The 23,102-nt window shown below is 34.3% G+C and overlaps 1 protein-coding gene across 4 annotated transcripts in view; it reads right to left on the bottom strand.

Moving 5' to 3' along the window:
• Positions 1-23,102, bottom strand: part of LOC110670703 (DNA gyrase subunit A, chloroplastic/mitochondrial) — a 66,532-nt gene that overhangs the window by 18,234 nt on the left and 25,196 nt on the right. For all 4 annotated transcript variants that reach the window (XM_058135095.1, XM_058135093.1, XM_058135094.1 and 1 more), the window contains exons 11-17: positions 17,078-17,143; positions 16,878-16,966; positions 6,784-6,832; positions 6,480-6,566; positions 2,182-2,275; positions 1,544-1,614; positions 1,335-1,424 (exon numbers count right to left, since the gene is read on the bottom strand). In XM_058135095.1, the coding sequence (XP_057991078.1) occupies positions 1,335-1,424; positions 1,544-1,614; positions 2,182-2,275; positions 6,480-6,566; positions 6,784-6,832; positions 16,878-16,966; positions 17,078-17,143 (546 nt within the window). The remainder of the gene's footprint in view (positions 1-1,334; positions 1,425-1,543; positions 1,615-2,181; positions 2,276-6,479; positions 6,567-6,783; positions 6,833-16,877; positions 16,967-17,077; positions 17,144-23,102) is intronic.

Here is a 23,102-nt window from a genome sequence, read left to right on the forward strand (position 1 = left end):
GTCTCTATCATGTGGCTTCAAAAGATCAATTGGCTGACGTGTTCACTAAAAGTTTTAAGTAGCAAAGTATTCCATACTCTAGTTTGCAAGTTGGGCACGCATAAATCCATGAATCAACTTGAGGTGTTGGAATCATGTTAACTTAGTGATGTACTCTTTAGGAAATTAATTTTAAAGAGTTAATTTAGGAATCAATTTATTTATTAGCTTCCTATTCTAGAATTCTTTCTTGTATGTAAATTGTCATATGTATTCTATTAATATTATTGAAAGAAATACAGAAAATATTCTCCAAATCATTGTCCAACAAAAACTCAAACTTCAATGAGCTTAACTTTTTCCTCCTAATAAACGCAAGGAAAATACAAAGCAATATTTATTTTTGGTTAAATTTGAATTAAATAATGTGCAAATCATTGTTTGCACAACTTTCCAATTTTAGCCAATCATTTATTTTATAAATTTTACCCTTAAACTTTTGGCATTAGTAACAATTTGGAAATTACAAGTTAGTCCCTAAGGTATACCAAAAATTATAAGCTAGCCCTTCTGTTTTCAATTTGAAAAAAGTCAGTCCCTTAGGTTTTTCTCTGACAACAAAATGATCCCTCCATCCAAATTTGATCCAATTTACCATTAATTATAAGTTAAATGAGCAAAATACCCTTAATCCTATTTTCTATTTGAAATAATTAAGTCCCTCAAGTTTTGTTTTGTTAAAAATTGGTCACTCCATCCAAATTTAATGTTTAAATAATTATTTATTTTATATTTAAATATAATATATACATATATTATGTTCTTTATTTTCAAGAACAATTATGCTTAAATATTTGTATTCTACTATAAACGTATTTCATGTCCATGTTTACAATTTAAGGACCCATTAAATTGTCGGTGAAGGGATATATGTGAGTATATTAGTATAATAAGAGTATAAGACATGTTTGAAATTTTACCATTTTTTTATAATTTATAGTAAAATCTTATGTGCAAATATTATATTAATCATTTTAGAAAAATGCGTCAGGTCTAACTCATTCCCATGCTCAAGGTAGAAGGAGCGCCCAAGGCTTTATAAGAGGCACAATACCCCTATCTCAAATCAATGTGAGCTATTAACACTCTCTCATGCCTAGGACCAAATACCTAGAGCATTAAACACTTATGGGAGACCCAACATCGATTGGAAAGGCTCTAATACCATCTTAAGAAAATGGACCGGCCCTAACTCACCCCTAAAAACTAGCTTAGAGTGAGAGGGGTGCACCTTTTCTCCTGCAAAACTGCCTAAAAACCGAGGAAAAGAAGCAGCATTTTCTGAAGCATGTTACCTGCAAGATGTTTTGCCTGCTGGATAGAAGTTCCTCTAGCTTTGAGATTTGTTCCATCAATAGTTTACTTTCATCAACAAACTTCTTTCTCTGCACAACAGGTATATCTCTTTCATATGACACATTTGCAAATTGTAAGCTTGTATGCTTACATGAAATAAGGAATCTGTTAGGAAACAGAAAATACAATATAGCACAACATTGATCACCTCAAGAAGGGTAAGTCTTCTTAGGCTTATGTCCAATATAGCATCAGCCTGCTTCTCAGAAAGATTAAATTCTGCATTGATGAATATGCCAAGTAATTATCAAAATCAATTTTATTAATTCTTAGAATCCTTGAACAAAACCAAACATGACATAGCAAATGACAAGAAGCATATGAGAAAGAAACATGCTCTTAAAATCAGACTAGTCAGTGAACTAGAAAGGTGACTGTTTCATTGTATTGTTTACACCTGTTTAATTTGGTTAAAGAACTGGTCAAACAAAATCTTAAAATAAATATATAAAACATATTTGAGTTAAAATAAAATAAAAACTCAAACTGTAATGGACACCAAAATTGACAGAATGGACACCAAATTTCATTAAACATGCTTCAAATTGAAGGCATTTGTCAGCTTTCTCAATTACTTTCTGAATTCTAACACATTTGCGTACAATCATTCTACCAAGATTTCCCATACTTGTTACAAAATGCATTCATGCATATTCTAAAATATTCTTCATTACTTATTAAAAAACATTATAAATACCGTTAAGTTTTTTTCTTTATATTAGAACAAATGGATGCAGCCAGAAAAGGAACATGGAGTACAAAATAAAAATTGCAAAGGGAGCTTACCATTCCTCAAACCAGCAGATGCAGCTGCATTGCTTGAAGCCTCCTTAATTATTTGAATCACTTCATCCAAGTTATCAAGTCCCACCACGATACCCTTAATAAAAATACAACAGCGACAAATATAGTGAAAGTTTGGACCTCTAGTGAAAGTGAAGTTGACCCGTAGTCTTTCCAAATAAGGACATTCCTCTTTGTCCAGTGACGCTACTTCATGGCATTAAAAGACAAAAGCCATAACAATAATAGTGCTGGAGAGAGAGAGAGAGAGAGAGAGAGAGAGAGAGAGTAGAAAGAACTTAAGCCCAACTTATAAGGGTTAGAAAATAAGCGCATGTGCATCTGAATTCAGGGTACCCACCCCACTTTTTTTGCAGTGAAGGATTTCAAAAATCAGCTAGTACATTACATATTGGATATTACCTAATACCTATCTGAAATTTAGCCTTCCAATGCAATATTTTTCTGCTTCTTTGGGAGTGAATTCATACAAAAACGGCACCATATCAAGCACAACAGCCATGACACAAGGAACGTAATGGCCATAATGGCCTTGCAAAGGAGTTGAAGAAGAATAAAGAAATTGGCGGTTTGGGGGGATGGGGGTTGGATGGTTTGGTGTGGTGGGGGTTTGGAGAGGGAAGGCATAACTGGACGAAGGGAATCCATCCAAATTTCCAGATTTTTTTTATTTTTTATTAAAAATTATAACAGATTTTTTTTATTTTTTACTAAAAATTATAAAGGATGAGAGGAGCATAAGAGGGTGACGGCATAGGCTATTGATAGAGATAAACAATGTCACCATTTTTCATTTATATATGTAACCCTAATGTTACTGTTCTTAGAATCTTGTGATTCTCAATTTGAATCTTACGCTTTGATTGATTCCCCATCCTAGCAATTCGAATCTACAGGGTGAATCACAAAACTATTTAAGTCGTGACCAAATCTTTAGACTCAATAGCTGATTGGGGGAATCAATATGAATTAACGAATTTAGTCGATTCTTTTTCTAGAGAGTTCTTAGATCCTACATCTTCAAAATTTAAGATTTCACTTCATTTTTACGATAAAAAGTGCACATAAAACCTTTCTTAGCTGTTTTTCTTCCACCAGCCATTCTTTTCCCTCTCTCCCTCTGATGTAGAACAAATAATGAGGAATAAAAAACTAGGAGAAATCAAAGACCAGTCCTTGCTGATCTCATAAAAATTGTCATAACAAAGCTAGTCTAATAACAATAGAAACCCAACGTCTTATTTATATAATTAGGAATCTCAATCACATTAAGATTTTAGAACCCTAATTCAATCCTAACTAGGAATACTAAATTAAACCAAAAGAAACTAGAAAATAATAAAATTCCTAAATAATGGACCTAATAAGAATTAAATTCCTAAAGAATAAAACTCTTAAATTTCCTTATTTTACATGGAATACAATTCCTAAATTGTATTTGGAATATCATCTTCCTATTCTGTGTTATTCTCCCCAAATTCGAAAAAACACGTCCACGAGTCTTGAAGTGCGAGAGAATCAGAAATTGCATAATGAGAACAATCAACTCTTTATTCTCGTACGGTAGCAAGAAGCTTGAATCAAGTACTTCATGACTTGATTTTCTTCATGACTTGATTTTCTTCAATCTCCATTGAAATTTCCATAAAGTGATCTTCTTTGTTTTGCAATTTATCCTCCTCAAGCTATGCTTTTGCATTTTCATCAACTTCTTGCCCTAGAATAGGCTCTTCAACAGATATATGTTTAAGACTCAAATCTTCAGATTCTTCGATCTTAGGTTCTTTAGGTTACTCCTTTTCTATTTGATCTTCAAACTCAAATTGCTTTTCAAATTCAAGTTTCTCTTGTTGTTGGCTTGATTTTTCAAGACTATTTGCCTTTATATTTTTAATACTTTTTACTGTATCCAACTATACTCTCAATTGAAATAGATGTGTTAATCATGATCCTAATTATTACATTCTTTAAGTGCTTGACCTCAAGCACCTCCATACAAATCAATCAAACAACACTATTCATCATGTTGTTCATAATGATCACCAATTTCATCTTGTATTCTTTGAATTGCATCCCATAACTCATCTTGTACCTTAGAATCATCAACATCATCTTGCAATCTTTCAATCCACATTAAGATTTCAAATTAAGGAAGCATACCTCATTGAAAAAACAGACCCAACAGATTTTTGCAATTGGAAAGTTAGACAATCGGTCCGACAACAGAGATGGGTAGAACAACGATTGGAGAAGGGTTGGGAAGGGTCAAATGCTAGAGAAATCTAGAAAACTTGCAGATTCGGGTCACCAGAAGGGTTGCCTAGATGTCGCCAGTGGATTGGCAGCAATAGTGCTCGAGTTTGATGGCCATATGGTGGTTTATGGTGAGGGATGTAAGTGGAACACTGGGTTGCACTGTTTCTCAAAGCTTTCTATTTTCTGTTTGGTTTTCTTTTTTTAACAGTAAATAAGGCAAAAAATTTTGAGCAAAAAGTAGAGGAAAATTTTGAGGGCAAAATGGAAGGATTAAAAGATTGCAAAAAACTTATAGAAATTTGGATTGAATTTAGGCTTTGATACTAAAATTGATATAGAACAAATAAAGAAGAAAAAAGAACTAAAAGAAATCAAAGATCAATCCTTGAAAGAGAACTAATTCTTAAGATATTATTGATCTCATAAAAACTGTCGTAATGAAGCTAGTCTAATAACAATAGAAACTTTAAGTCTTATTTATAGAATTAAGAATTCCAATCACATTAGAATTTTAGAACCCTAATTCAATCCTAATTAGGAATACTAAATTAAACTAAAAGAAAGTAGAAAATAATAAAATTCCTAAATAATATAATTAGTAAGAATAAAATTCCTAAAGAATAAAACTCTTAAATTTCCTAATTTTACATGAAATATAATTCCTAAATTGTACTAGGAATATCATCTTCCTATTCTACACTACCCTCCCCCTTCTTTCTATTTCCTTTTTTTTATTTTTGTTAATTTACTTCTTTAATTATAATTGTCAAATTATAGCATTTTATATTAATATATTATGACTTTTTAATTTAACACGATATCCTTTTTTATAATTTCATTTTTTGATCAAATTTAAATGGGGACTTTCAATACATGCACAATGATAATCAAAGTCACAATTCAAGAGTTCATAATTTACAACATAAAAATATATAACAAACTAAGAATGTATAGTTCTACTATTTACATACTTCTAATTAGCTAAATGATAATTCTATATTTATCAAAATTTGTCATTGTGACATTTTTTTACTTATTTTGTAGAAAATATATCATTTTCAATAAATTTTGAGAATATTTATGGAATCTTACAATTCAATTCGATTCTCAATTTGACAATGTATAAAATGGGATTCCATTTAGCTTTGTTCATCAGTTTACAAGGTCATCAATTTTAAAAATTGATGCGGATTTTATTCAAATAGAGCTAAATGGTGAAAAATGATTCATACTAGTTTGGAATTAAGACTAAATTGTTATTGTTGTAACTTCCCATTATTAGAACTAACTGAATCCTTTAAATCTCTTATAATTCATTTTGAATTTGCCTTTTGGATTTGCAATGGCGGTAGTTTCTTCCTATGGAAGACAACAGTATCAATACAAATCGACATAAAAATACTTATTACAACCTTATTCCTATTGCCTTAAAAAATAAATTAGGATGAATTTGAACTTGAATATTCTATAGAGTTTTGTTGCATTATTACTCTTTATTAATACTATAACTAACCACACAAGATACTTGGTACTTATTTAACACCATTGCGTTAAATATAAAGTATTTATATCTATTGATTTTTTACAATATCAAATAATAATATAATATTAATGCTATAAAGAGAATATTATTTACTATTTATAATAAAAACAATCTCGTATTAAGTGATTAAAAAATGCACAAACAACGCATGCACTTTATTGGCTATTCATAAAAAAGTTTTTTTTTTTTTTTTTGCAATAAATTATTTGACTTTAGATTTTTTTTACTATAAATTTTTAAATCTACAAGCTTACTATGGTATTCACTATAGTTCTTGATTTATTGTTAAGTCAATACGATAGTTCAGTAAAAGTAGTCACAGTAGCAGCAGCTGATTCAATCCAAGTCAACAAGCAATTCTGTTACTTAAAACCTTGCTGCAGGGAGTAAAGAGGATATAGATTCATACAGAGGTTTCCAAGTGGATGCACAAAGACCTGATACATTGTGACCATGTAAAAATGCAATTACAATAACGTACCTCAACAATATGTCTTCTCTCCTGTGCTTGTGAGAGCTTAAACCTAGCACGTCTCTGAACAACAGAGCATCTAAAATCTAAGAACGCCTAGCAAAAGAAGAGATAGAAAGTGAAGAGCTGTTCAATTCCATGTCAAGTTATCGAAAATATGTGTAAACAAAAAAAAAAATAAAGGCTATAGAACACTAAAAATTGCATGAGAGATAAATATTGATGTTCTCAATAAAAGAAGAAAACAAAATTGATTAGTAAGAAAACAAAATTGATTAGTGCATTTCAACATAAACCATGTGTAACTAGTCACCTGAAGTAAATCTTTCAGACCCATCTGTTTGGGTTGTCCGTCAAGAATGCTGTGGTATAGAGCAAGTCACAGTCAGTGAATTGTTGTATCACTAGGAAGCAGTGTTTTGTATATATGTTCTAAATAGAACACTTCCTAAGAATCTGCAGTATGAATTATATGACATTACTAAAGCAATTTACCCATCAAGTGTACTATACAGGGCATAGTTGTTGAAGGTGCAGGCCTCAGCACCTCAGCCAACAAAAGGCAGGCAACATATTCCAACTGCATAGGCACATTAAAGGTGGACCTCAACATCTTTCTGCCTCCTTTCTAAATTGATTTGATCTCACAATAAAATTTTGGCACGAGAGAGGGCTTACCATGCTCTCAATAACGCTGGAAAAAAAAAAAAGATTGGAAAAAGAGGGCAAGAAAGCAGTGACCCCGCAAAGATCCCTTCTGGTAGGGAATAAGTGTTGCATCTTTTACTCAGGCATCTCAACTCTCTCTCTCTCAGTTTGTCCTAACCTAGTTTTTTTTCCTGGTTCTTTCTCCCTTCCTGCTTATAGCCCCTTGCCCCCATTCCATCAACTCTTTTTTCCGTTTTTTTTTTCCCTTGTGTTATCCCTTTTCACATTTTGTTCTAGTTCACCACACACCAAATCACAAATCCTCAACACACCCAAGTCGCAACAGATTCAATCAATACACATGCAACAGATTTGATGTTCAAAACACAAAACAGAAAAGTTGATAACGCTATTTGAAGAGTTTATAGGCAATGATACCTAAATCTCAAATTCAAACAGCATCTCGACTTAGCCATTTTAAGATTTGATGGTGAAGAAGACTGAAGACGAAGTATCCCTCCATGCATGAAGAGCAAAGATTGAATTGAAGATGGTGGTGATAGCGCTACGAGTGCTTGTTGCATGTGAAGAAGAAGAGGAAGATGAAAAATTCAAAGCAGAGGAGTGCATCGTGATTTAGAGAGGAGAGAGGTAGAGAGTCAGGTTGGGGGCTGAAGCAACTAGAATGGGTTTGGTAGAGTTAGGGTTTCTAAAGTTACATATATAGAGAGAGATCCAGAACGACAACACTTTAGGGAATTTGGAAACTGGTTTGGCTTGGTTTGGTTCGGTTCAAAATGATTTTCTCACTGAAAAACCGAAGCGAACCGAAAAATATAAAATATCTAAAATTAAAAACCGAGCTGAACTGCTCACAATGAAAAACCGTGCCAAATGAACCGCATAGACTCATTTCGGTTCAGCTTTTTCGTTTGGACCGGAATATGCTCAGCCCTATGTATAGAAGAGTGTGAACACATATGAAATGTGTATCAGTATATGAAAAAGTAGCAATTAGTGAAACTGTGAAAGTAAAATTGCGTGTGAAATAAGGGAGTAGTGACATGTATATTCTTTTACATAAACTTGTTTGAATATGAAATATTGAGTTTGCAATTCCAATTTACCCTTTTAAGGTTATTTGATCATGGTGTCGATATGTGTGAGCTTTGATATGTGCAACATATACATATAAAACCCAGCCCCAATGGATAAGGCTGCAGCAGGTGATAACCAGCTTAGAATTTGTCATATCTTATAAGTCGTATAGATAAAACTAATATTTGGGATTAAGACTCCACCAAGTTAAGTTGCATTGCATAATTTATAAAATTAAAAAACAGGAAAAGTTAAGAAAAATTCCCTATGGTTAAGCACTTTGGAAATTAAGGTGGACCGAAATTTCTTGCATCAGAGTACTACCATTTAAATATGTAATTCATTACTTCAAAATTTCTATGCAAGAAACTAAACTGGCAATTGTTAACTGTCTTGTTCTCATAGCTACTTCATTCACAATCAACTCAACTCAACTCAACTCAACCCAACTAAATCTTTATCCAAAAAATTTGGGATCGGCTATATGGATTCGTTTTCTCCACTCTAAACGATTTTGGGTTAAATCCTCAGAAATGTGTAATGCTTCTAGGTCATGTTGTACTACTCTCCTCCAAGTCAATTTAGGTCTACCTCTTTTTTTGTTTCTATCCTCTAACCAATGTGCTCTACTTGTCCAACTGGATCCTCCATATGTCTACTTTCACATGACCAAACCACCTCAATCTCCCTTCTCTCAACTTATCTTCAATTGGCACCACTCCTACCTTTTCTCTAATACTCTCATTACGGACTTTATCTAGTCTAGTATGGCCACTCATCCACCTTAACATTCTTATCTCTGCAACTCTTATCTTAGACGCATACGACTCTTTCAGTGCCCAACACTCACAACCATATAACATAGCCGGTCGTATGGTTGTACGATAAAATTTTCCTTTCAACTTATTGGGAATCTTGCAATCACATAAAACTCCCATGGCACGTCTCCACTTCAACCATCCAGCTTTAATCCTATGACTAACATCCTCCTCACATCCCCCATCTACTTTAAGGACTGAGCCTATATATTTAAAGTGATTACTTTGGGACAGTACCACTCCATTCAAACTAACTCCTTCCCTATCACCAGTTTGGCCTTCACTGAACTTGCAATACATGTATTCTGTCTTCGTTCTACTTAACTTAAAACCCTTTGACTCTAGAGTACTTCTCCAAAGCTCTAGCTTTCTATTGACTCATTCTCGTGTCACATCTATCAGAACAATATCATCCACAAACATCATGCACCAAGGAATACTCTCTTGTATATGTTTCGTCAATTCATCTAAAACTAATATAAAAAGGTAAGGGCTTATGGCTGATCCTTGGTGTAATCCAATTGAAATCGAAAAATCTTGTGTCCCCTCCCACTGTGCGCACAATAGTAGTTGCTCTTTCATACATATCTTTCAACACTTGTATGTACCTAATAGATACCCTCTTTTGTTCTAACACATTCCATAAGACATCTCTTGGAACACTATCATAAGCCTTCTCCAAATCAATAAAAACCATGTGTAGATCTTTCTTCGCATCTCTATATTTCTCCATCAAGCTTCTAATGAGAAAGATCGCTTCCATAGTTGAACGACAGGGCATGAAACCAAATTGATTGAGAGAGATAGAAGTATCATGACGTAGTAGTCGATGCTCCACAACTCTCTCCCACAACTTCATAGTATGGCTCATGAGTTTAATTCCCCTATAGTTTAAGCAAATCTGTATGTCTCCCTTATTTTTAAAAATAGGTACTAAAATACTCCTCCTCCATTCATCAGGCATTTTCTTTGAGTTTAAAATCTTATTAAATAATTTAGTTAACCATGCCACTCCCATATCTCTCAAACAATTCCACACTTCAATTGGTATTTCATCGGGTCCACAGGCTTTACCCACTTTCATTCCCTTAAGTACTTCCTTTACTTCTAAAGATCTAATCCTTCTAGTATAATTCACATTCTTTTCTATTGTTCTATAGTCTATATTCACGCTATTACCATTTTGACTATTATTAAAGAGATCATTAAAATAATTTCTCCATCTTTCTTTAATGTCCTCATCTTTCACCAACACTTTTCCTTCTTTATCCTTAATGCACCCAACTTGATTGAGATCTTGACATTTCCTTTCTCTCCTCCTTGCTAATCTATAAATATCTTTATCTCCTTCTTTAGTTCCAAGTTTCTCATATAACTTTTCAAAGGCCTGCGCTCTTGCTTTACTAACTGCATTTTTTGCCTCTTTCTTTACTATCTTGCACTGTTCATATGCCTCATTATTATCACATTTAGGTAATTTCTTATACCATTCCCTTTTTCTCTTTACTGCCTTTTGTACTTCCTCATTCTACCACCATCTCTCTTTTGAGGGTGATCCATGTCCTTTAGACTCTCCAAGTACTTTTCTAGCTACTTCTCTAATCTTTGATGCCATTTGTATCCACATATCATTGGCCTCCATATCCAACTTTCATACTTCGAACTCGATACGCTCATTTTTGAACTTCACTTGCTTTACTCCTTTGAACTCCCACCACTTTGTTCGAGCTACACTATTTCTTCTTACCTTACTTGAATTGTTCCTAAACTTGACATCCAAGACCACCAACCGATGTTGACTTGTTAAAGCCTCTCCTGGAATGACCTTGCAATCCTTGCATAGAGCTCTATTTGTCTTCCTGGTTAAGAGGAAGTCGATTTGGCTTCTATGTTGTCCACTTTTGAAAGTCACTAAATGTGACTCTCTTTTTATAAAGTAGGTATTTGCTAGTATTAGGTCGTATGCCATAGCAAAATCCAGGATGCTTTTTCTCTCCTCATTTCGACTGCTAAAACTAAAACCTCCATGAACATTCTCATAACCTTGTCTATCACTTCCTACATGTCCATTCAAATCTCCACCAATGAAAACATTCTCTTCATTCTGTGTGCTTTGCATTAAATCATCTATATCTTCTCAAAACTTTTATTTACTCTCACTGTCTAGTCCTATTTGTAGGGCATAAACACTAACTACATTTATTGTTTCTCCTTCTAGTACTAGCTTTACTAGTATAATTCTATCTCCTACTATTTTCACAGCTATTACTGCGTCTTTCAATGTCCTGTCTATGATTATGCCCACTTCGTTCTTGTTTCTCTTCTTTCCGATAAACCACAGTTTGTACACTGAATTACCCACTTCCTTACTTTTCTCTCCTACCCATTTAGTCTCCTGAATGCAAGCAATATTCACCCTTCTCCTTTCCAAGATATCCACAAAGCTCCATTAATTTTCCTATAAGTGATCCAACATTCCAAGTACTAACCCTGATTCTCCTCCTATCCTGTTTCTTCCTAATTAGTCTCCTTCTATGATATCTTCTATTGTTTTCTATGTCTATCTTGTATTTTGTTCCACTATCTGTTCTACTATCTGTCCTATGGACTAACCTTTTTACCCACACCCATCTATGATGTGAAAACCCTTGCTCACTTAACACCACACCCGGGCGTCGGCATGGCGTATCGCTTTCGATAAATGCTCTACACCCTTGCATATTTCTCACTACATCCGGGCCCCGATTTAGCGCGTCGTAAGCAAAAGACGCCCCAACGTTTATATCATTTGAATCCATATCATAAGGTGTGACGAAATTTTTACGCTGGTTGTCACCTACAACAACCCTCCTCCTTTATCCGGGCTTGGGACCGGCTAATGATAGCCACTCTTATGAATGTTGTCTCAACTTTTTTTTTGCAGATTTCCCTCTATTTCTCTCTGTCTCACACAATCACAACCTTCCTCATGAGCAGAACGCCAAAATCATTCTTCCTCCAATTTAGTTTGACACTTCGACTTGGTCTAAACTCAATCCTAATGGACTTGACCCTTAAAATCCAAGATGCGGCTCAACCTTGAGAGATGAGAGCCCTTTGAAAAGTCATTGTGACCTAATATTACAAATTTTCCAGTCAACTTGCTGACTTTGCATCATTTTATAAATAAAATTACTTAAGTACCCTTTACCTATTTACTCTCACCTATCTTTAAGGATTTATCAAACAAAACATCGCCCATTTTCAATTGAAAAAGAACCCAGCAATTATTTCCATTTCCAACAATAAAAACTCAATTGAAGCAGCAATTGTTTACAACAACAACACAACCATTTTCATTTACAACTCAAAACAACAAACAACAAAATACAAATGCAAATTGAAAACGTCGCTATCTTCACCAATCACCCATTCATCTTCGTCATTCAATAATCAACTAGAAGCAAGAGAAGTCATCTTCATCTCCACGACCTGGATCTCAGCAGCACAAGGACAGATGATGGAAATAGCACCACGAGGTTCATCTACAACAGAAGCCATTTATGTCTTCGTCTGCATCTGCTTTCTTTAGATATGTAGGAGAAGCCTATGCATGTGGGTGCGATCGAGGGAGGCTCTAGAGTGTAATCGAGGCTTCAATTGAGTGGGTCTCGAGGCAGGTTGGGTGGGAGACAAGAAATTGAGGGTTGGGGGGAAGAGATTATGGTAAAAAATGGTGAGGCTGAAAGGTGAAAGGCTTACGGCACAAGGATGAGAGATTAAGAGATAGAACTGAAGAAGCGATGAGATTAGATAGTGTTCCACTTCCAAATTAGAATGTGTGAGGGAAAAGGAGATAGGGAGAAAAGAGAGATAGAATCTGTGAGAGAGAGGGAGGGAGAAGAGAGAGAGGGGAAGGGCTAGCTAGGTAAATTTATTTGTAAAATTGTTGATAAGTCGGCAAATTAACCTAAAAAATCTAATTTTCGATCACAACAACTTTTATGAAATCAAATTAAAGTTCAGAGAGTTTTACGAAGGAAATTAAAGTTAAGTGACTTTTATGAAAACACTCATAAAGTTGAGTGACTGCATGTGATATTTATCTTAATTTCCTACACATCATTCACAATCAAGTGCCTCATCAATAGCCAACTGCCTAGCACACCTGTCACATAAGCACCTCCTACCATATCAGTGCCCTATCATCTCTTCCATGTTAGCGCCACATCAGCAAAAAAAACAAAATTTAACAAGTTCCCTTTCTTGCTAATTTTGATGCCTTCATTCCAATTTTGGCATCAATTTTGTACATAAACAACTACTTAAGGCTAGGATTTGAGTTTTTTAATGAGGTACGCTTCTTTAATTAGAATTTCATATTGTTGATTCACAATGAGAGACTATAAAATGAAATCAATTACAACAAAACTTATATTGAACAACAACAAGATGAAATCGATTACTAGAGGAATGAATTAGCTAATCAAGGTTATTGGTTGAAAAAATATGTTGGTAAACCTAATGTATACTATGATTTATACTATACATAGGGAAAGAGAATATCAAGATATCCAACAAATTTTTTGGGTTAGGAAAAGAGAGCTAGAAAAATGCAAAGAACGTTTGTCTCAACCGAAGTCACAGTTTGATAGCATACTTAAACTGAAGGCTAAAGGCACAAATAAGTGTTCTTTGATAGTCAATTGAGCCCTTAAACAAAGTTTAGAGTCAATTAGGTTCTTTAAGTTTTTAAAATTAACAAATAGATATTGACAATATTAAAAATCATACAAATTGGACCACAAATTTGGGTCACGTGAATGAACGTTAACAATCGTTAATTAAGCTTTGTTGTTGTTAAAAGACATCAAGAACAGAAGCTCTTCCTCTTTTAGCACTGTGTTTAAACTAGAGAAAAGAGCAGCACCCACTGAAAAAATATTACGAGTACTCCTAGAAATTTCTGAGTTGTCTCATTCATAATTAGGCATTCAAAAGCAAAACTAAGAAAAGAAAGAAGGAAAGTAACCCAACAACAATGAATCATGGATTAAAAAGGAAAATAAAAAGTCTATAACTACAAAAAATGATGTTCCATATAAAAACAAAAAGACAAAAGACAATTCTAAGAGGCAATATAAGTTAATATTAAGAATTCAGGACCAATAGCAACAAAGAAACTGACATTTTCAAGGTTCATGTGTCAAAGAAGCTTAATCTCTCGCAATTTCCTTTTAGCATCTATCCCATTGTCAAAAGCATCAACAATCACGTGATCCACTTCCACAACGCGAAGTTTGCCAGAGGCTACGGCGCTGGTGAATTTCTTTTCAAGAAAAATCATGGAAGACCTGAGAGAAATAATGTCGCTCCAATTATCATAACACACCAATCCATTCCGCCCAATAAAGTAGATTATAGGTCCAATTGCAGACAACAGAGAATGGGAAATATTATCCAGTGAATCGATTTGAAAGGGAAGACACGAAGCAACCTACCAAAGCCCATGGATATTGATTCGATCATCTTGGAAGCGACGAAAGGCAGCAAAGAGGCCAAAGTTGGAACCAATGATTTAGAGATTTCTCTTTCAATTTGGGGATTTATGTTCTAATTAGTGGGCCCCACATAATAGAGATTAACAGAAGACAACGACTGTTAGACTTGGGTTTATTAGGTCCTTTTTAAAAAACTTAAACGGCCCAATTGATCCCAAACTTTGTTTCAGGACTCAATTGAATATTAGAGAACATTTCAAGGGCTTATTTAAGCCTTTGGCCCAAACTAAAAGCAGAATTTGATGAATTACCGAAAGTTGACCTAAAAGAGAGCTTGAAGAGTTCTCAAAAGTTGTTAAGAGCAAGAAAACAAGAGCACCTTAAATCCAAAAAGCAACTTGAAATTGAAAATGAACAAGAAAAAGAATTTGAAGAGCAACTTGAAATCTAAAAGTGAAACAAAGAAGTTTGAATAGTCTACGCTTGGAGACCTTAAAACTGAAACTTTGGTTGTTACGCCTTCAGCTTTGGTTTTGCACATATTGAAATCCACAATTGATAAAACTGAGTTGGAAACATGTGAGAAACCGATCCTAGAGCAAGAAGCTAATGAAGCCAATCAAGCGATGGAGACCTTGTAGACCTAAAATAGAAATTGAAGGAAATCAAGTTAAGAAAACAATGGAAAGGAGTTCCTCATTTCAAACTTTTTGCCAGCAACCAAAAAGGTTGCGTTGCTTATTCTCTGAATTCAGTATTTTAATCTTCTGTCACAAGACTCAAGGTCGAGTTTTCTCCAATCAGGGAAGAATGATGAAGTATAGGAATTTTGGAATTATAGTTTTCGTAAAATTATGAAGTTTAAGAATTTTATTAAGTTTAGAATTTACTATTTTATTAGGTTTATTATTATTTTCCTAATTTAAGTTTGTTTAGGACTCCTAATTAGTATTGATGAAGTGTTTTATTACATTAGTGCTTTTTTAATCCTAATCGTAGTAGGATTAAGCAATCTATAATACTTATGTCTTAAGTATTTTATCTTTAGATTTGATTATTATTCAGATTTAATAAAGTTTTTGAGAATTTGTTTCCCTTTCTTCTTGTTCTACTTCAAAATCTTTTTTATTGCATGGAAGCATAGTATCAGTATGGACACTTTTCTTTTAGTCCATAATCTGAGATAGAATTTGGGGTTTTCATAATCCATCCATTTATGAAACCACTTGCTTGCCCTTGTTCTTTTACATGCCATTGTTAGCTTTTGAAACCTCGAAATTTGTTGGAAGATGAACGCCTGAATTTCATGGAAAAGAAATTGGCAGAGATATCATTCAAGGGAATTTTTCATTTATCTTATGTGAATGACAGCATAATTTTGTTAATGCTTTTCGACTGATAAACAAAGAGAATACAATTCTTATGCCATGTGAGCAACATGTGGCATAAAATCACCAACAGAATTAATTTTTAGTCCCTAAACACGCCATCTCAGCTTTCCATCTACCGGTTAAATAAATGGAATAAAGCTCAGGATACTCTGCTGAAACAAATTAACAGAATCCTTCTGAAACAACTGGATCTCAGAATTGTAATCACTTTAAAAGTTTTTTCAAATATTTTGTTATAAAAATAGTAAATTTCAAGCTCATTTAGATATCAATTGTTTTATTAGGTTCCCTTCACTAGCAATTCTGTTTTCTGTTGCCTAACTAGACAAAATATTTTCCTTTTATTTTCTTTTTTTTTTTTTTTTTTGCACACTTTTATTCTCAACTTATTTGGGGTTTGCCCACATAACAACACCTTAAAATAGGAACTTTTAAAAACTTCAGTCTACTATAAACTGTACTGTGTATTTCATGTCAATTTCCCACTACAAAACCACAAAGTTAGAACCTACTTATGATTCCGATGAAGTGGCGTCTGGAAGGAAAATTGTAGATTAAGTCACACCCATATGCTTATCTAAACACAAACATATATACGTGCGAATACAAAATACAAATCCAAGAGTCTCATCAGTGCAAAACTAATTCCCATTATAAAGCATTTCTGTCAGTGATCTACTTAGAAGGCCAAATCACATCAAACCTCACATTCAAATTCAATTCACAAGTTCGAACTTAATTATCAACTGAGAATTAAGGAAGAAAAGACCTAAAAATGAATAAATATGCCAAGAGAGAGAATGGAAGGATGCAATACATAGGGGGAAAAAAGGATAAATTGTCATTCACAAACAACAATTTGAAAAGCAAAATCAGATTGGCTCAACCTTCAAAGAAATGTAATAGGCATACAGTATCCTGAATTATTTTACGCAAATTCCAGAATCAGGAAACTAAGTTGAAACTACTTACCCCACCATATTGCAGCTAAAGCTAGACTGAAGAGGAGTGAGACGATAAAGATTATTTAACACTATTGATGGGTCTGATCCTCGTTTCAGCTGTAACATGAAGGAAAATCCATTAGTCAAAATAAACTGCCCATCCAATACTAAGTGCAAAGCATTTGTTGTACAGCACAGCACCTTGTATATATTTACAATTTTACATACCTCAATCACTATACGCATTCCAGAGCGATCACTTTCATCACGAATATCACAAATGCCATCTAAACTCTGTCTCATAAAGATTAAAGAAACAAATTATTCACTTTACTTAGTATAATGACAAATTGACTTAACTTGGACCTACAATAAATCAAATATTCCTGTGATTAAAGGCATCATCAGGAAAAAAAAAAAAAATATATATGAGATCAAAATGATAATTAGCCAATTCTATTAATAGGAAGTATGAAAACAGTATCAAATATTTGAGAGATGTTATGGAATGTCAACTTTGTATATTTATCTTATAAAAAGTCAATCCTATAATTATGTATATAATATTCTTTCTTAATTAGTTAGCATAATTATTAGGATATCTTCCCAATTAGAATACTTAATTATAGGATTGAAAATACACAAAAAATATTATCTTTATGGTATCAGAGCTAGGTTCCCTAGCCGAAAATTTTTTTTTGTCTAAAATTTTTTTTTCTTTGGTTCTTCTCCTCCGACAAGTGTTGTCTTCTAGGAGAACTCAATAGAGTTATCACAGTGTCTCACCACCCATCTCAGGAGAGGGCCCAGGTGCCGATCGGCCACCCTTGGAAGTCCGGTGACTGGACATGAAGCGCGTCGCCTCCACACGCCATTCCTAAGTTCTGATCCCTATTCCACAGGCCGGTGCGTGAATGCGCGTGTGCCGTCCTCCGACGACGTCCGACAGTCGCACCTCTTCTCCCAGGGTTGCCTCGACTTGGTGATTCTAGTTCCGTGGTTCATTGTTCAGTTTGGGGCATTTCTTTTGGATCTCAAATATTTCTCTCCTTCGGGCAGTTCACTATTAAGCAATTTCAGGTTCTGTTTTCACAGAATTCTTTTTGTTCTAAGTTTTATTGAGTTTGTTTGAAGATTGGGACAGAGTTGGTTATTAATCTGTGTTAGAATTTTGCTAATTTCATCTAATGGCAGACAATAAGTCTATTATTTCTGATGTGATTCCAATGATAACTAAAATCACAGAACACAAACTTAATGGTTCAAATTAGAGTGGAGTAAGACCGTCAGGGTCTATTTACGAAGTATTGACAAGGATGATCATCTGACTAAAGATCCACCCACTGATGATACAAGGCAAGTTTGGCTTAGGGAAGATGCTTGGTTGTTTTTGCAACTTCGGAATTCGATTCATAGTGAGGTAATTAGTTTAATTAATCACTGTGAATTTGTTAAGGAATTGATGCATTACTTAGATTTCCTGTATTCTGGTACATGAAATATTTCTCGTATTTGTGATATGTGCAAAGCATTCTATCGTGCTGAGAAGCAGGATAAGTCTCTCACAGCTTATTTTATGGAATTAGAGCGAGTATATGAAGAACTTAATGTCTTATTGCCTTTTATCCCTAATGCGAAAGTCCAGCAAGCTCAACGAGAGCAAATGGCTGTTATGAATTTTCTTGCAGGTCTTCTTTCAGAATATGAGACTGCAAAATCTCAAATCCTATCTAGTTCTGAAATTTCCTCTTTGCATGATACATTCACATGTCCTTCGTACAGAAAGTACCCAACTTCCACAAACTACTAGTGGTGCTCTTGTTAGTCGAAATATGAATGGACAACAAAGAAATAATGGAGGAAATTCAAGCAATAGAAGTAATCAGCATAATGGGGAAACCAATTCCAATCTGGACTCAAAAGGAATTATTTGTTATTATTGTCATGAGCCTGGGCATATAAAATACAATTGTCTAAAGCTTTAGAGAAAGAATCAGTGGTCTCAGATGACAAACATGGCAATAGATGAGTCTACAATTGCACCCTCATCTGAGAAAACTATCTTAATATCTGCAGAGGAATATGCACAATTTTCCCAATATCAAGCATCTCTAAAGGCCTCTAATTTCCCTGTCACTGCTATTGCTGAGTCAGGTAAATCCACTATATGCCTTGTATCTTCCTCATCCAAATAGGCCATTGATTCTGGTGCTACAGATCATATGACAGGTAATTTTAATATTCTATCTTCTATTCAGTCTCATCCGACCTTCTCTACATTTACTTTAGCTGATGGTTCTACTTCTTGTGTCATGGGTTCTGGTACTGCAAACTCAATATCATCTGTTTTATGTTTACCTAAATTTTCATTTAATTTGCTTTCAGTTAGAAAACTTACTCGTGCCTTACATTGTTCGGTTTCCTTTTTTCCTAATTATTGTTTGTTTCAGAATCTCACGACGAAGCAAATTATTGATAGAGGATATTAGTCCGGTGGTCTCTACATTCTGAATAAATATGTACCGCGATCTCTTACTTGCTCCAGCACCTTAACTCTGCTCGAAATTCATTGTCATTTGGGCCATCCCTCCCTAGCTACCTTGAAGAAGTTATGTCCTCAATTTCAGTTTTTGTCAGTCTTAGAGTGCAAGTCATGTCAGTTTGCTAAACACCATTGTTTACCTTCTACACCTAAAGTTAATAAACAGGCTTTGTCTCCTTTTGTGTTAGTTCATTCTGATATTTGGAATCCTTGTTCTATTACTTCTAAAACTGGTTTCAAGTATTTTGTTATGTTTATTGATGATTATTCTCGTGTTACTTGGTTATTTTTAATGAAAAATCGTTTAGAATTGTTTTCTATTTTTTGTGCTTTTTGTGCTGAGATTCAAACTCAATTTAATACTTCTATGCGTATATTGAGAAGTGATAATGCTAAGGAATATCTTTCTGGCAATTTTCAAGCCTACATGTCAAAAAAGAGTATTCTTCATCAAACATCTTGTGTTGATACTCCATCCTAGAATGGGGTTGCTGAAAGAAAAAATAGACATCTTCTTGAGATAGCACGGGCACTCCTTTTTCAAATGAAGGTCCCTAAACAATTTTGGGATAATGCAATTTCTACAGCTTATTTCCTGATTAATGGTATGTCATCATCTGTGCTTAACAGTGACATTCCTTGTACCATTTTGTTTCCTTCCAAATCTTTGTTTCCTATTGAACCTCGTATCTTTAGTAGTACTTATTTTGTGAGAGATATTCGTCCACAGTTTACTAAACTGGATCCCAAGTCTCTTAGGTGTCTCTTCCTTGGCTATTCTCGACTTCAAAAAGGGTACAAATGTTTTTCTCCAACCCTTAATCGTTATATTATGTCTACTGATGTTACCTTTTTTGAATCTACTTCATTCTTTCCTCTCTCTCCTAATTATGAGAGTTAAGGGAAGGAAGATGATCTCTTAGTCTATTCTGTCCATCCAGTGTCAAGTCCTCAGCCAAGTCCTCAAAATCCTCCTGCACCAACACCTGTTCAACCTCATCACCCACCTGTTGTTTATGTTTATTCCAAGAGATTGAAGACTCTTGACTCAGATCCTCCACTAGCTTCTTCGTCAAAAGATCCAGTTTCATCCACTACTCCTCAATCTGACTTAAATCTTCCCATTTCTTTTTGCAAAGTAAACGCACATGTACTTATCCTATATCATCTTTTGTTTCTTATAATCAATTGTCTTCTTGTTCTCGGTGTTTTGTTACTTCTTTAGACTCTATGCATATTCCTAAAACTGTAAGGCATTATCCCACCCCGGCTGGTGTGATGCTATGAGAGAGGAGATTGAGGCTTTAGAGACTAATGGTACATGGGACATGGTATCTCTGCCCACTAGTAAGAAGGCTGTAGGCTGTAAATGGGTGTTCACAGTGAAAGTGAATCCCGATGGACCTGTGGCTCAGTTAAAAGTTCATCTTGTGGCAAAAGAATATGCTCAGACCCATGGAGTTGATTACTCTGATACTTTTTCATCTGTAACTAAACTTGCTTCCATTCGCTTGTTCATTTCTTTAGCAGCTATATATGATTGGCTCTTGCACCAGTTGGATATCAAGAATGCTTTTCTTCATGGTAATCTTCAAGAAAAGGTGTATATGGAGCAACCACCTGGGTTTGTTGCTCAGGGGGAATCAGGCAAAATTTGTAGGCTTTGCAAATCTCTTTATGGTTTGAAACAAAGTCTCCGAGCTTGGTTTGGAAGATTTAGTGAGGTGGTACAGCAGTTTAATATGCGAAAGAGCAATTCTGATCATTCTGTGTTTTTTAAGCATTTTGAAAGTGGTCTAATCTTGCTTGTGGTATATGTTGATGACATTATCATTACTAGAAGTGACTCTACTGGCATTTCATCACTTAAGTCATTTCTTCAAACTCAATTTCAAACAAAATATTTGGGTTTGTTGATATTTTTTAGGCATTGAAGTTTCAAGATGTAAGAAAGGCATCTTCTTGTCTCAAAGGAAGTATGCCTTTGATTTATTCGCAAAGACTAAAAAATTAGGTGATAAACTATGTAGTGCACCAATGACTCCTAATGTTCAGCTTACAGTAGGAGATGGTGAGCTATTTGATGACCCTGAGAGGTATAGGAGATTGGTTGGAAAGTTGAATTATCTGATAGTGACTCGTCCAGATATTGCTTACTCTATTAGTGTTGAGAGTCAGTTTATGTCTTCCCCTACTGTTACTCATTGAAAAGCTTTAGGACAAATATTGTGCTATTTGAAAGGTGCTCCGAGTCGTGGTCTTTTGTATAGCAATAATGGGCATTTAAATGTTGAGTGTTTTTAAGATGCAGATTGGGTAAGATCAAAGATTGATAGGAGATCAACAAGAAGAATCGTGTTTTTGTTGGAGGAAACTTGGTGTTGTAGAGGAGTAAGAAGCAGAGTGTGTTTTCTCGTTCAAGTGTTGAATCAAAATATCAGGCTATGGCACAATCAGTATGTGAAGTTATGTGGGTGCTTTAGTTAACGGATGAGGTTGGTCTTAAGGTTCCATTACTTGCAAAATTATGGTGTGATAATCAAGCAACTCTCCATATTGCTTCTAATCCTGTGTATCATGAGTGAACAAAACACATCGAGATTGACTGTCACTTTATTTGAGCGAAGATTCAACAAAAGGTCGTCTTAACAGGGCATATCAAAACGGAAGAGCAATTGGGAGATATTTTTACAATAGCTCTAAATGGAGCTCAAGTTGACTACATTTGCAGTAAGTTGAGCATGATTAACATCTATGCTCCAATATGAGGGGGAGTGTTATGGAATGTCAACTTTGTATATTTATTTGTATCCCTAACTTATAGCATAGTAAATATGTATTAGCTTAATTATAGGATTACTTTGCTTCTTAGTTAGGATCACAATTGTATAAATACGTTGTAATCCTTCTTTAAGAAATATGAGAATATTTTCACAAAAAGGGGCAAAGCTCAATTATTCACTGGAGCAGACAATTGAAGAACATAGCTCTCAGTGCAAAGTTAGGGCCTGTTTAGCATTGTTGTTTGAGCAGCTGTTAAGAACATCAACTTAAATATATTAATTAGAGCATATTAGAAATTGATTTTAAGCTAAACTTGACATGTTTTAGTCATAAGAACTCCAAACAGCTAAACAGCTTTTTCAAACTGCATTTTCCAACATCTAAAATGGTGATTTTCCAAAAGAAAAAAAAAAAAAAGGTTTGAATCACAATACCAAACAGGCTGTAAAAGTTTGCAAGTGCATCCACAATCAACCTTGACAGCCTAAACGTTGTTAAATTTTTTTTTCTTTTCCTAAGTTGTTGAAGACTTACAATATGTTCTTTTCATATTTCTTTATGATTTATGTTAATTCAATCAAATTCCTAGTTAATTTAGGACCTTTATTAGGGTCACACTACTGACTGTTCTTTTCATATTCCCTTCCATCCTGTTTAAAATGTAAGAACTGAAATCAATTCACTTAATAGCTCAATTCAAATGATTTTATTAAAGGATTCATGGGTTTGTAATAATCTTTTGAAGTGATAAAATCCATTTCAATACTTTTGTTTAGAAAAACTGAAAAAGTAAAATGAATATATTCACTTTCCTATTTTAACCTTATCCATAAAAGACATTTATTTTAGCTAAGGGGGTATTTGGATTTTTAATAGTGACCCTCAATAAATGAATTGAACTCTTGCAAAATGATACCACTTTTAGAA

This window comes from Hevea brasiliensis, chromosome 14 (genome assembly GCF_030052815.1).
Source record: "Hevea brasiliensis isolate MT/VB/25A 57/8 chromosome 14, ASM3005281v1, whole genome shotgun sequence".
Classification (NCBI taxonomy): domain Eukaryota; kingdom Viridiplantae; phylum Streptophyta; class Magnoliopsida; order Malpighiales; family Euphorbiaceae; genus Hevea; species Hevea brasiliensis.